The sequence below is a fragment of the Aythya marila genome, assembly GCF_965140915.1.
Source record: "Aythya marila genome assembly, chromosome: 5".
Lineage (NCBI taxonomy): Eukaryota > Metazoa > Chordata > Aves > Anseriformes > Anatidae > Aythya > Aythya marila.
The window spans coordinates 40,398,386-40,410,767 of record NC_139046.1 but is presented as its reverse complement, the minus strand read 5'-3'; the positions used below and the strand labels follow the sequence as shown (position 1 = coordinate 40,410,767).

Sequence of the window (12,382 nt, the reverse complement as noted above, 5' to 3'; positions counted from 1 at the left end):
GTTGGGGAAAATTAGGTGAGAAATAGGAAAAAGTAGGTTTTATCTTTATTTACAGGACTGAAGAACACACAGGTTAAAGTAATTTGCCTGAAGTCACACAGGAAATCTTTGGCAAAGCTGGGAACCTTACTAGTCTCAAGCCTGGTCTACACGTAATGATTTGATGGCATAAATATACCAGCAGCTGAACTCTATCAGCAGTTTTTCCCAGGAAGGAGGCAGCACATGCTTGCACAGCAACATTGTTTTTTTTTTTCTCTGCGAAATTGTAAAATGAAGTGTTTGATGTTTTTAGAAGGCATTCTTGTAGAATAAAGTCTTTCCACTCCTTTCAGGAATTAATTGGTATATGCAACCACCAAGATTAAGCATCTGTGGATAAAACAGAATGCCAGCTCTTCAAGGGACTGTATTCACATTTGAAAATAAACTAAAGGCAATTCCTGACTAATGTTATTTTTTCTTATTGTGGTAGTAGTGATTAAGACACTGATAAATAGTCCTAAATTCACTTCTTTTGTCTTAGATTTATACACTTGAAAATACCACAGAAAACCTTTGACCAACTTTTAAATACAGACAAATAAATGTGTTGACATCAAACAAATAAATAAATTTGAAAGCTACTAAACTGGAATCACCAAGTCTATAAAGTAGATTGTTTTAAAGGCTTTTTTGAATTTTTCTGTCTTCTTTAATTTCTCCAAAGATAGGGAGGTTATTTTGAGTTATATTTTCTGTATATTAAGCAGTTTATTTAAGACCTATGTGATGCTTCTGAAGCATATAGTGTCCAGTGAAACTGAGTAAGTAAACAAGTGACTGCTAACACCTTGTGCTAAGAAAATGCTTTTGTGTTTTAAGAATTTTAGAGTTCATATATCTGAGTGGATATGTTGTGACAAATTTAAAGGTCTGTTGTTGCTGCTTGGATAACCTTAAAAATTATCAACATCATCAATGTTTTCCTTTATAAATGTATGCCTTTCTTCCTGCCTGCCAAGTGGATAACTGTGCTAACAGGTTTTTGTATGTTTTTATTCTTTTTTGTCACTAGCATCCAAAACTCTTATTAATAGTATGCTACGGGACCCTTCTCAGATTCCAGATGGAGTTCTAGCAAATCAAGTCTATCAGGTATTAATCACAGTTGTCTTTTTTTTTTCTTTTTTTTTCTTTTTTTCCTCTGGCAATGCTGTTATCTGCCTAGCAGAGTAAAAGATTTTAAACCTCATTTAATTACTGTCATCATAAACTATCACTGAGGTCAGGGTGCACCATAAATGGCAATGCAATATTTGTGAGGGGAGCATTTCACTTTTTAATAGCTCGCTTTTATAGTGAATAAAAGTATGCAGTTTTTGTTTTCTGTGATTATATCTGAATAGCATCTGATAGCCTTTTTGAAGAAAAGTAATTACTGTTTTTAAGATACTGTTCAACTGTAATGGTTTTGTAGTTGCCCGTCACTATACTAGTTCTCTTATTTGTCTGCAGTGTACTGTGAATGACTGTTGTTATGGACCACTGGTGGACTGCATCAAACAGTATCCTTTCCCATAAAATTTTAGGTGCACAATTGACGAGCTTAGACTGTGTGGAAGAGATGTGTCTAGCTTTAACCTGACATAAAGTTCAGCTTCACAAACCACATTTCATACTCCAGTGTTTTACGTTCAATCAGCTAGAGGGTCGCTGCAGAGCTTTCGCTGACACTGCTTAACAAAAATCAGATGGACTACGGCAAGTTGTCAGTTTGGTGGCTGCACGTTCATATGCCTGATTGAACCTCTTTGGTTTTGATTAGTTGAAATGCATGTCTGGTTTTCTATTAAGAGTAGTTGACCCTGCTTTGAGCATTGGGGTTGGACTACATGATCTCTGGAGGTACCTTCAGTCTCAAGAATTCTGTGATTACATTAGTAAGTTGCATAGACAATGTTGAACATTATGGCATTGCTTTATTATCACAGAATCACAGAATTGTCTAGGTTGGAAGAGACCTCAAGATCATCAAGTCCAACCTCTGACCTAACAAGTCCTCCACTAAACCATATCACAAGTTCAACATCTAAACGTCTTTTAAAGACCTCCAGGGATGATGACTCCACCACTTCCATGGGCAGCCCATTCCAATGTCTCACAACCCTCTCAGTAAAGAAGTTCTTCCTAATATCCAACCTAACTAATTATGAATATGAATTTTAATTAGAATGTTTTCAAGTGCAGTTCAGGTTGTGATAGATTGACTGATTAGCACTTCTAAACTCATACCTAACCTTCCAATGTAGTTCTTTTATTTTTTTTATCTTAAAGAAAATTGGCTGGCTGTAGAAAAAAACACTGTGTAGCTTGTTTTTTAGGAGATGGTTTGTGATTTTTTTTTTGATAGCTTTAAAATATTTAGAGATCCTCAGTATGCAGTAAGAATACTGGGGGAACTCCACAGATTACTTATTGTTCAAGACTAAGTATTCAAGACACATTGTTCAAGACTAAGAATTTTTTACTGATTTTGTTAGGAGTGATTCTCATAACCCCAAACCTATTTTAATGAAGTCCTGAATGAGTAACTCTGTGGTTTCAATCTGTTATTGAAAGAACAGTTTCAAAATCATAGTCTTCTATCATTGTGCAGGCTAGCAAGGCAATTCCCTCCCAAACCCTAGAGAAACCTTGCGTAAATCTCTTCATCCAGTTTGGGTGAAGATCTGGATTTCACTGTACAGTGACAGGATAGGAGAGCTACAGTGATGTTTAGTTATGCATGTGAAACAATACTTCTTGTAGTTGTGATACATATGGTGGTTACCTCTTGAAAATATGTTCTCTCTGCTAAAATATTTGCATGGATTCTGCTGTTTCATTTAACAGCAGCAGGATAGAGTTCTAACTGTATTTGTTTTGTTTTTAATCTTGTTCTTAAGTATTCATTAAGACTCTCTTCAATGTTAAACATGACTCTCTTAAAGTAGATCAATGTAAAAAGTTGAACTTTTGAAAAGGTTGTTGATCATCAATTTTCATACCCAAAATTTGGTATTTTAGGATTAGTATTATTGTTGATGAACAATCTGACTAAAGTCTTCTGAAAGAGTTACGAACAGTTTTTAAGAATAACTTGACTGCAGTCTAAATGGTTTTCCTTATTGTCTCCAAATTCTGGTTCAAGATATGTTATTGAATATACAGTGACATCAATGAGAATAATCAGGAGATTTTCAATTCTATTTTGGTACAGAAAAGTTTAATACTTGGCTGTATGAATGCATTATCTGCAAGTATGTTGCTGAATTAGATGTTAATTTTGAGGTGCATAAAATAGTTAAAAATCAATTTAAAGTTAAGGTTTTAAAAGCATAATGTCTTCTGAAGGATTGCATATTGATTTTAAATATAACTATCTAATTGTATATGCATGGACTAAAGTATGAAGTCAACCTCTTCGTAAATGCCAAGAGGCTATTTTTCAGTAATAGTTCAGATGCTTACGGGAAACTAGGCTGCTAGATTGCATGAGTAGAAAATGGCTTGTGAGGTTATTTACAAGTTTTGCCCCATGGTCATTGCCATACATCAATAACAGGTATTATTATAGACTAAGTCTAAGTGTTTCTGCTTATGGTGCATTATAAATTCTGTTTGCAATATTTTTTCTTACATTTTTGGCATTCTTCATTTGCCCCCATTTTTGTGCTGTAACTGCTAGTACAGTTTAACATAATATATAGCTTCAATTGATGAAAATGTGAAATGATTCCTTGCAATTAGCTTTTTTTGCTGTTCAGCATAAAACATTCGTATAATATAGGTAACCAACTGTAATGGGAAGATGATCTGTAGTTTACATTTGCAGAAGTTATTCTAAATAAAATCAGGAATTTAATTGTTTTTAATGTAAGATCCTTTATTGTGATATTCCATGAGGTTCTTCTTAAAAGCTTCCAGAATAGAACTTTGACCTCTGGGAGGATACATTAAAATGTTTGATCTGATGAATTTTTTTTCTTACATATTGCTAAGAATAGCACATCAGATCAACAGGCTGTCAGTGAAGTGAAAAGGACTTTGCTGTAAAATATTATTTCATTCTTCCCTGACATTAGTTCATGCTTCTGAAAAATCAATTAAAAGGGTGTTTTGTTACAATAAGATGTTTCAGATGGATTTAGTGCCTATCAATTTCAGAATATAAAGAAAAAAAAAAAGTTTATTTCATTCTTTACTGAATTAGAGAATTGATACGTTAATCATTAAAGAATAACTTATAAGCTATTTAACCACGTTTTAAGCTCATGCTTTATTTTAATTTGGGGGACAGGGAGCAAAAATAGAAATATTGCCCTTTATATATATTATGGTATAATGGGTTTTAATTTTGTAAAATGTATTCTGATGCTATATACAGTAGTCTGATTTTCACAAAGTGCTAAATGCCTCTGCCCTGTAAGGAATTTCAAAAATAAGAGTTCACATCATTGATCACTCTGAAATGAAGGTGAAGGCCAGTAAGCTTTATAATGAATTATTTTACCAATTATATTTTTCTGAATTTGTTTCTTTTCCAATATAATCTTCTATTTCTTAACCTGAAGCTATCAGTGCTATTGGGCATGAGCATGAAGTCTTGCTGCGAGAAATGCTTTTGGAAAAAAATCTCTCTTTCATAGGTAAGAATCAGTGGTAGAGGCTAGCTAGAGGATCCTTAACTTTAAAGATTTCAGTGACTGTTTACTTAAGAAAAAAATAAGTCTCAACACTCTTTGTATTAGGTAGTAAAAGAAGAGTAAAAAATGATTGATGCTGTACATGTTATCTTTTATTGATTTAGAACTGAGCAGGAACTCAGTTACCTAATACCCTATATATACAGCACATGCACAGGCGTGCAATTAATATTTTATAGAATAAGTAGCTGAAAAAAAATGCTTTAATATCTGCTGCAGTATTACTTTTGGTGTCATGAGATATTAGCCATAATCTAGGCCTTATGAGACTTAGGAGGAAGCGTAAGAAATATTAGCTTCAAAATGCTTTCTATAAAGAACTGCTAGAAGATCCACTCACTTTGCTTTCTATGCAGTTTCTGATGAATTTTTTGCCCCCCGCCTCCCAAACAATGAAAGTCTCTATATTGAAAGTTATTTTGAGGATTAATTGGTTAAAGTTATTTTCTTTCTCTTTTTTTTTCTTTTAGCATGTACTACATTTCTGGTGTATAAGTGCCATTAAAACAATCATTAGTATTTAAATGATCAGTTCTCCTATAGTGATAATAAACTTAGTATTGACTTTTTAAATACTGGATTCCTTATGTGATGAAATTATTAATAAAGTGAATTGCTGTCTTTTTACAGTTGAGTGTTGTACAAAGTTTATATAATTAGAGTTTTACTGGTAAAACTAGTAAAATTGTTAGAGATCTTTAGGAGATCTCTCCTCTAGATTCAGGGTAAGATTTTGGAAAACTTTTAACAAATTTAGAAATTAGAAAGAACATTAAGATTTTTAGGTTTGTCCACAGGATTAAAGAACAGAGTGTGCTCTTTTATTTTAGTTATTCCTGTCTTTTTACATTTTTCTTCATTACATACAAACTTGCAAATGATACTATGAAAATGTGAGTTGTTTTTTTTTTTCTTTAACTTGGCTGAAAGAGAAGAGATAATAGGATTAAATTGTAATTGGAGAGACGATACTGAGTTAAAATACTAAACAGTTCTATGAACAGTAAGTATAAAACAAGCTGCCAGGGAAGGTTATGGAATCACCTTCAATGAAAAATTCAAGGCTAGACTTGACACTCATCCATCAAAGCTGGTAATGAAATCAGTCCTGTCACGATACAAGGGAATGGACTAGATGACTCACTAATGGATCCTCAACCGAACAATTATCATTTTTTTTGGCTTGTGCAAGCTTGTGTTTTACACAAATCAGATTTAAATTTTAATGATTCATGACCTTGGGTAAGCATCAATTTTACCTTTAGAAATAAGCTCTAAGAAATTTGTACTGTCAATTCAAAATATCTAGAATGGGTTAACTTGTCACCATACAGAGATATAAATAAGATGGATTAATTTATTGTTTACTTTTTATGCATAGTGAAGCATTGTTTACTCATGATTTAAGATGTGTTAACTGTTTTTATTATATCCTTCAATTGAATGTGCCTCAGGTTCTGGGTTTGATTTAAAAAAAAAAAAAAAAAAGCTTTTCCTTCTTATCTGCAAGATGAACTTTACTGTATTTACTGAAACTCTTGCAGTAAAATCTTTCCTTTCTCAAAAATTGCATCCAAAACTACTTGAAGAAAACCCCTGGAAAACAGAAGAGATGACTATTTCCTAAAGCTCAACAGATTCTGGCTTTGTCTGGCTTTCCATCTGAGTAAGATGGAGTTCTGGTGTTGGAGATGGCTTGTGACTTAGATTGCTGTACTGACAAAACTATTACTTTTTAACCCATGTATTAAAGAAACAATTCCTGCTGCCATTTTCCATGTTAGTGTAATACTGTAGTGTACTATTCTTCTAGAATAGCAATTTTTTTGTTACAGTTATGTTTACCTGGGCAATAGAGAGTACATTACAGAAGAAAAAAGCCTAGCAGCATTTAGTGTCAGGAAGAAAATTTGTTTCTAGAGGATGTAGTTTTCAAAGCATACAGATCAGAAGTAGCACCTTCAGATTCACCCAGAAATCGATTAGAAACTTAAACAAACCAGTGTTTTTTGTATTTTAGGAATGCATTGTTCACGAGAAGCACATCACTTCCTCTCTACATCAGAAACGCAGTTCTCAAGTCTTTTCTGTTTTGCTTGAGATTTACAGAATCAATGGAAGCATTCTCTCAGAACAGGCTAACAGCCTTCCCTTCTTCACTGGTTCACTTGCCTTGCTGAAATGCTAGGAATTTCTAGGTTATACGTAGGATCTATCTTCATCTTTTCATGTCTTTGCCTACCCCAGAATTTATTAGGAATGCTTTTAGCTATAATGGGAAGGTATATAACTGACCTTTCTAGAATCTTAACCTCCTTTTGCTCCCACTATGGTGTCCCTCAGTAGCCTGGATATAAATCATGAAATCTGTTTAGTGTTCTCTGCTATAGTCTTCAATGTGCAGCTACTGCCTATTGATGCACCAATAGAAGAATGTTTTGCTTCCTTGTTATATCCAGAGGCTAGTATAAGAACAACGATGAGTTAAATGGTTATGATTGAGTTACAGTAAATACAAACCTCCAGATCTGTTGGAAATCTAAACTAATGGACAACATGTGGACAAATTTAGGGCCTTTTCAACAGTTTTCAAATCTGAGGATGAAGAGATGTAGCTGCCGTTGGCTGGTTTTCAAGCAGTTTTTTAGTCATTCTCTTGATCCGTATAAGACCTAAAAGATATTTTAAGGTGTGCATAAGTCTACTATACCAATCTAAGGCTTCTATACTAATCTGAAGCATTCCTAGGCTAAAAAGTTTGAACGTCCTTTTGATGAGGTTTTGGCTTCAAGAATCTTTCTGGTGATTTTGGGGACCTTCTGTAATTCCTTTTTTCTTTTTATTTTTCCAAAGTTACAAAGCTTCATAATAATTGAAGAATCAGTAATATATAATTATTTTCATGTGTGTAATTGTCAAATATATAATAAAGGTGTTTTTAAATATATTTTTCACTATTTCTCATAGTGCAAAGTGTTGGGAGAAACCGAGGCAAAACTTTCCAAGACAAATTTAAAGCAGAAAATATATTGTGTTAATCCATGTATTAAATGATTTCAAAAGTAATCAGACATCCTTGAAAAAAGAGTCTGCTAAAGAGTATAAAGGTAATGCTGATGCAAACTCCAGCTCAGACACTTGCCAAGTTGACCTATCAGCGGATGTAAAAACATTTCTGTTGGTTTCAATGTGGAGGGTTTTTTATGTTTGTTTAAGGTAAATATCCTTAAATTTGTGACATTAGCTTTTGTTAGATGTGATGGAAAAGTCTGAACATTCTGTTGCCATTTGTGTTCCCAAATAATGAGTTTCTTCTAGACTGCTTGTCTAGAAGAATGAAAGTCTTTTCCAGACTGCCTTAAACAGTTGAGAGCAGGTCACTGTTAAATAGGGCTGGATGAAACTGGGTTATGTTTTACTTTTATCAAGATTTAAATATTCCTTAGAATATTCATTTGTTTTCATAATGTGATGTAAAAATCTCTTCATAGGTTCTGTTAAACTAGAACCTTGTCAATGTAAGCATATTTTATCCCAATACCTAACAATTTAATTTTGAAAGTAGCCAACAATCAAGTCTGGCTACAAATCCTAGAAAAGTTTAATAGCTGACCAGGTGATACAAAGAAATGTTGGATTCCAAAATCATGTATTTACAATGTAGTGTTCCTTCCTACTGTGAATAAATGCTCTCAAATTTCAAAAGAAATACCACAGCTATTAAAAAGAATAAACAGCTATTGCAGTTTGCATTTAAAGTGAATGTACAGCATTCCAGAATTACTGGTGTCCTGCTTGCAGTATTAGTTCACTGTATAAAAATACACCTCAGACTTTTATTTTTCAATAAGGAAGGGGAGAGAGGTTTGCTTTAGGCAATTTTAAAAAATTTTGATTTCTAAGAGTGTATGTTTTTCTTGTCATTAAAATGTTGCTTGGACTCAAACTGCTGACCTTTCAAGATATGCACAAAGTATTCTAAAACTGAGTTCTGAACATTGGCCGTGAAACTACTGTCCTAACCTGATAAATGGATTGGAAATAAGCTACCCAACAGTGAGAATGGACCATTAATTTTAATCAAAGGTGATGTAGAAAGGCGAATGGGATGCATGACAATGTCAACAGCCCAGTAGGTGTTAAGGGGCTACACAGCCTTACTTGTTACTAGGTTGTGCCATTAGTTGAGCTTCGGTGAAGACAGAAAGCCATGCCTGGAATTGAATGACCAGGTCACTCCAAAATCTAATGGTGTTTCAGAAATACCAATGTAATGGTATTGGAAATCAAGGACAATAGTTCAAAAAATAGTGATGGCTTGCTTTCTCCTTGTTTTTTTTCCTTTTTTAAAGGAAGCATCTTTTTTTTTTTTTTTTCTGTTTTCTTTCTCAGTTATTTCTTAAAATATTCAGAAGCAATAGATTTGTATAGTTAATGTTAAGAATTTTTTTTATTTTTTTTTTTTTTTATGTTCTGAAATTGGTTAAATTATATTCAGGAGGCAAGAGAAATTAAAATCATATCTTCCCTCTATTAGATTTCTGGAAGAAGATTTTCTTTTTTTTTTTTTTTTTAGCACCCTTGTGCTAACATTAAAACAAAACTAAGAAGGCAGCTACAGTATTCTACGTTTGTGGTGTTGGTAGGATTAATCTCAACAGCTCCTAATGTGAGAAGACTTTTCTTTCAATCAGCAAATATATCTCTTTATTTTGAATATTTAGGGGCTATAAAATACTGTATGACAGCTTGAATTAATGATGTTTATAATGAAGACATAAAAATGCAGGGATGACAAAGAAGCATTTTTATATCCATGCTTCAGGTTTTCTACGAAGGTTCATTTAATCTGACACAGTGTTGCATGCATAAGAAAGATATGTATGAGTGCATTAGTAATTCTTACACTCTTATTTAAAATAAAATTAATGATACTGCTGTCTAGTTAATAGAATAGTTTTATAAACAATAGTTCTTGTTCTCTATATATAGCCGAAGATCAGCTTCGTGCTAAAGGTTATGACAAAACACCAGACTTTATTTTAGAAGTGCCAGTAGGTAAGTCTTTTAAAAGAATTTTTATTATTTTATTTTGTGTATAAGTGTTTATGTTAAAATATTACAGCTACTTAAGACATACGAAAGTAAAGTATATTATAGGATACAATATTACTCTGTTTTTCCAGTGTTTACCCAATAATTTTAACAACTTCTACTTTGTGTGAGAGTATTACCCATAATACAAGTAAATATAATTTACTCTTCAGTCTTTGCACGTTTTTGTCACAAAGTCATAAAAAAAGAAAAAAGAAAGGAAATAAAAAAAAAAAAACACTAAATAATAGGAACCCTCAAATCCTCACTCCCTCTAACTTGCTCAGCCCACTTTATGATGTAAAATCTGAAATACCCATAATTGTCTTAAACTTTAAGGCACAATCAAATGCAAAGCAGTCTTAAAGTAATACCATTATGCCTCCAGGTCACTGTGTAAAGGTTTGTCATCCTGCAGTTACTCTCATGCCATCACATTGCATCTAAATACAACTCAGTAGTTCCCTATTTTTTTAAAAAGCCTGCATTAACAGGAAGCAGGAAGGAATAAAAGTGGGTAAAAAGTGGGCAAAGTTCATCTGCATCTTCTGGTCTTTAGGCCGTATAAGAAGGTAAGATGACCTGTTGGCTGGGCCATGGAAGAAAAACATAAATGTTGTCCAAGTGTAAAGGATTCTTAATGATCCTTTGTAAATCGACTTTCAAACAAAAAGACTTCTGATTCGCCTGCTTAGAGCACAACACCTCTCTGTGCAGATGTCTACTGGTGGGTGTGTCAGAGAAAATAAAAAGGTTGAAAGCTCTCTGCAAAAGTCATGTGCATGACTTTTTTGGTTCTTTGTTTTGACAACAGTTGGAATTATTACAGATAACAGATACATGCATTGGTATAAGGAATTGAGTGTGTACTGTGAGAGACTTTGTCTCATCCTAAGCAGTTCTTCAGATACCATCTTTCACCACAATAATCTCTCTTATCCAATAGTTAGACTATGTATATGAGCGTCTTCTGAAAAGTTTTTAAAGACCTCCTTAACACAGTAATGGTATTCCACATTGCCCTAATGGAGAATGGATGATGTTTTAGAGCGATTGTCATGATTTCTTCAAAATTAGATTGTCAGTGTCAGAGAGGACTTTCCCCCCAAAAGAGCATTTTATTAATATTGCAAAATCAATTCTGCAAAAAATGAGGAAAGACACCAATCAGTGCAAATCCCGGAGTATCCCAGAAACAGAAATTCCAAATTGTATTTTTCACATAACCCTCCTTATACCTAAATTCTTCCTGCTGAAGAGTTCTGATTTTGCAAAAGTAAGGAAGCAGATATGTATCTATGATAACCTTTCTTGCTGTTCTCACACATTCTACTCTAGACTAAGAATTTTCTGTGTTTAGTGGCTTAGCTAACTGTTCTTGATATTCACCAGTCATCAGTTCCTTACCTGACAACTCCTTTCCAGCAAAGTAAGGGTGAAAATAGGATGAAATTGCATCTTAGTCTGGTCTCTCTTTACATTCTGCATGTTTTAGAATAAATGTGAATATCTAGAACAGGATGTAATTAAACTTAAATTGACACTCTTATCAATTAAAATACTTTGTGTGTTTTTTTTGAAAATGTCATATGTGCATATTCAAAAAATATTTTTACAAATATGTAACTGTTGCAAGCATGAATTATGTGGTAGTTTGGGGGTTAAATAGGGTATTCCCAAATACATTCTTACAGGCTGTTGAGTTTGATTTTCACAGTTCACTTTATTTTCTGCTGTCACCCTAGCTGTTGAAGGACACATAATTCACTGGATTGAAAGCAAAGCCTCATTTGGTGATGAAAGTAGCCACCAAGCCTACTTGCAGGACCAGTTTTGGAGCTACTGGAATAGGTACATTACTGTTATTTTTCCCTATAGATAAGTAAGAATATGTTTTTTAAAATAAGTTACTGGGAAAAAAAAAAAAACAAAACAAAACATAAAGCAGTCATGACTTTTTTATTACGCCATGTGAATAGAATACGTGTTACTAATCTGACATTTTGAATTTGATTAATTAGTATGTCAAATTGGAATGCTGAAATATTTGTGAAAAATTCATATGATAATGCTAACAGTCAACAGATATATATGGTGATTTTGCAGTGATGCTGGAAAACAGAATAAGCTGATTTGGTACAGAAGCTGTATTTCAGTTTGCTTAGTACTTGACTGAAGGAAGATTCAGTAACATTTTTTAATACTTGCAAGGTGCCCAACGTTCTAAAATCTTCACAGTCTAACAAGTGTGGTTTGTATGTAAAGAACTTTATTGCTTATTGTCAGTGTATCTAAATCGTTTCACTTTTTTCATAAAACATTTTTGGTACATTATCTACATGTAACACATTAATACATTCTTTTCAAGCTAAAAAATATTTAAAGGAATATATGAAGAGAAGTGAGTTATGCTGGACAGAATTTTTGAACATTGATTTTGTTGGTATAAAGATCCTTTAAAGACTTAAAATAGTTCTGCTTTATTCTTATAAAGGTTTTTATTGTGTATAATGAAGAAGACTTAACACTGGGGAGGACTCTTTTTGTTGTTTAAATCCTAC

At 33.1% G+C, this 12,382-nt stretch overlaps 1 protein-coding gene across 9 annotated transcripts in view; it reads left to right on the top strand.

The window, feature by feature from the left end:
• CDIN1 (CDAN1 interacting nuclease 1) overlaps positions 1–12,382 on the top strand; it is a 124,654-nt gene that overhangs the window by 52,077 nt on the left and 60,195 nt on the right. For 7 of the 9 annotated variants that reach the window (XR_014317684.1, XM_082762588.1, XM_082762587.1 and 4 more), the window contains exons 6-10: positions 1,058–1,137; positions 1,498–1,547; positions 4,603–4,670; positions 9,720–9,785; positions 11,567–11,672. Coding sequence is in view for 8 of the 9 variants with exons in the window: in XM_082762588.1 (XP_082618714.1) it covers positions 1,058–1,137; positions 1,498–1,547; positions 4,603–4,670; positions 9,720–9,785; positions 11,567–11,672 (370 nt within the window). In the remaining variant the exon portion in view is untranslated. The remainder of the gene's footprint in view (positions 1–1,057; positions 1,138–1,497; positions 1,548–4,602; positions 4,671–9,719; positions 9,786–11,566; positions 11,673–12,382) is intronic. The other 2 variants (XM_082762592.1, XM_082762589.1) reach the window with 1 other exon arrangement.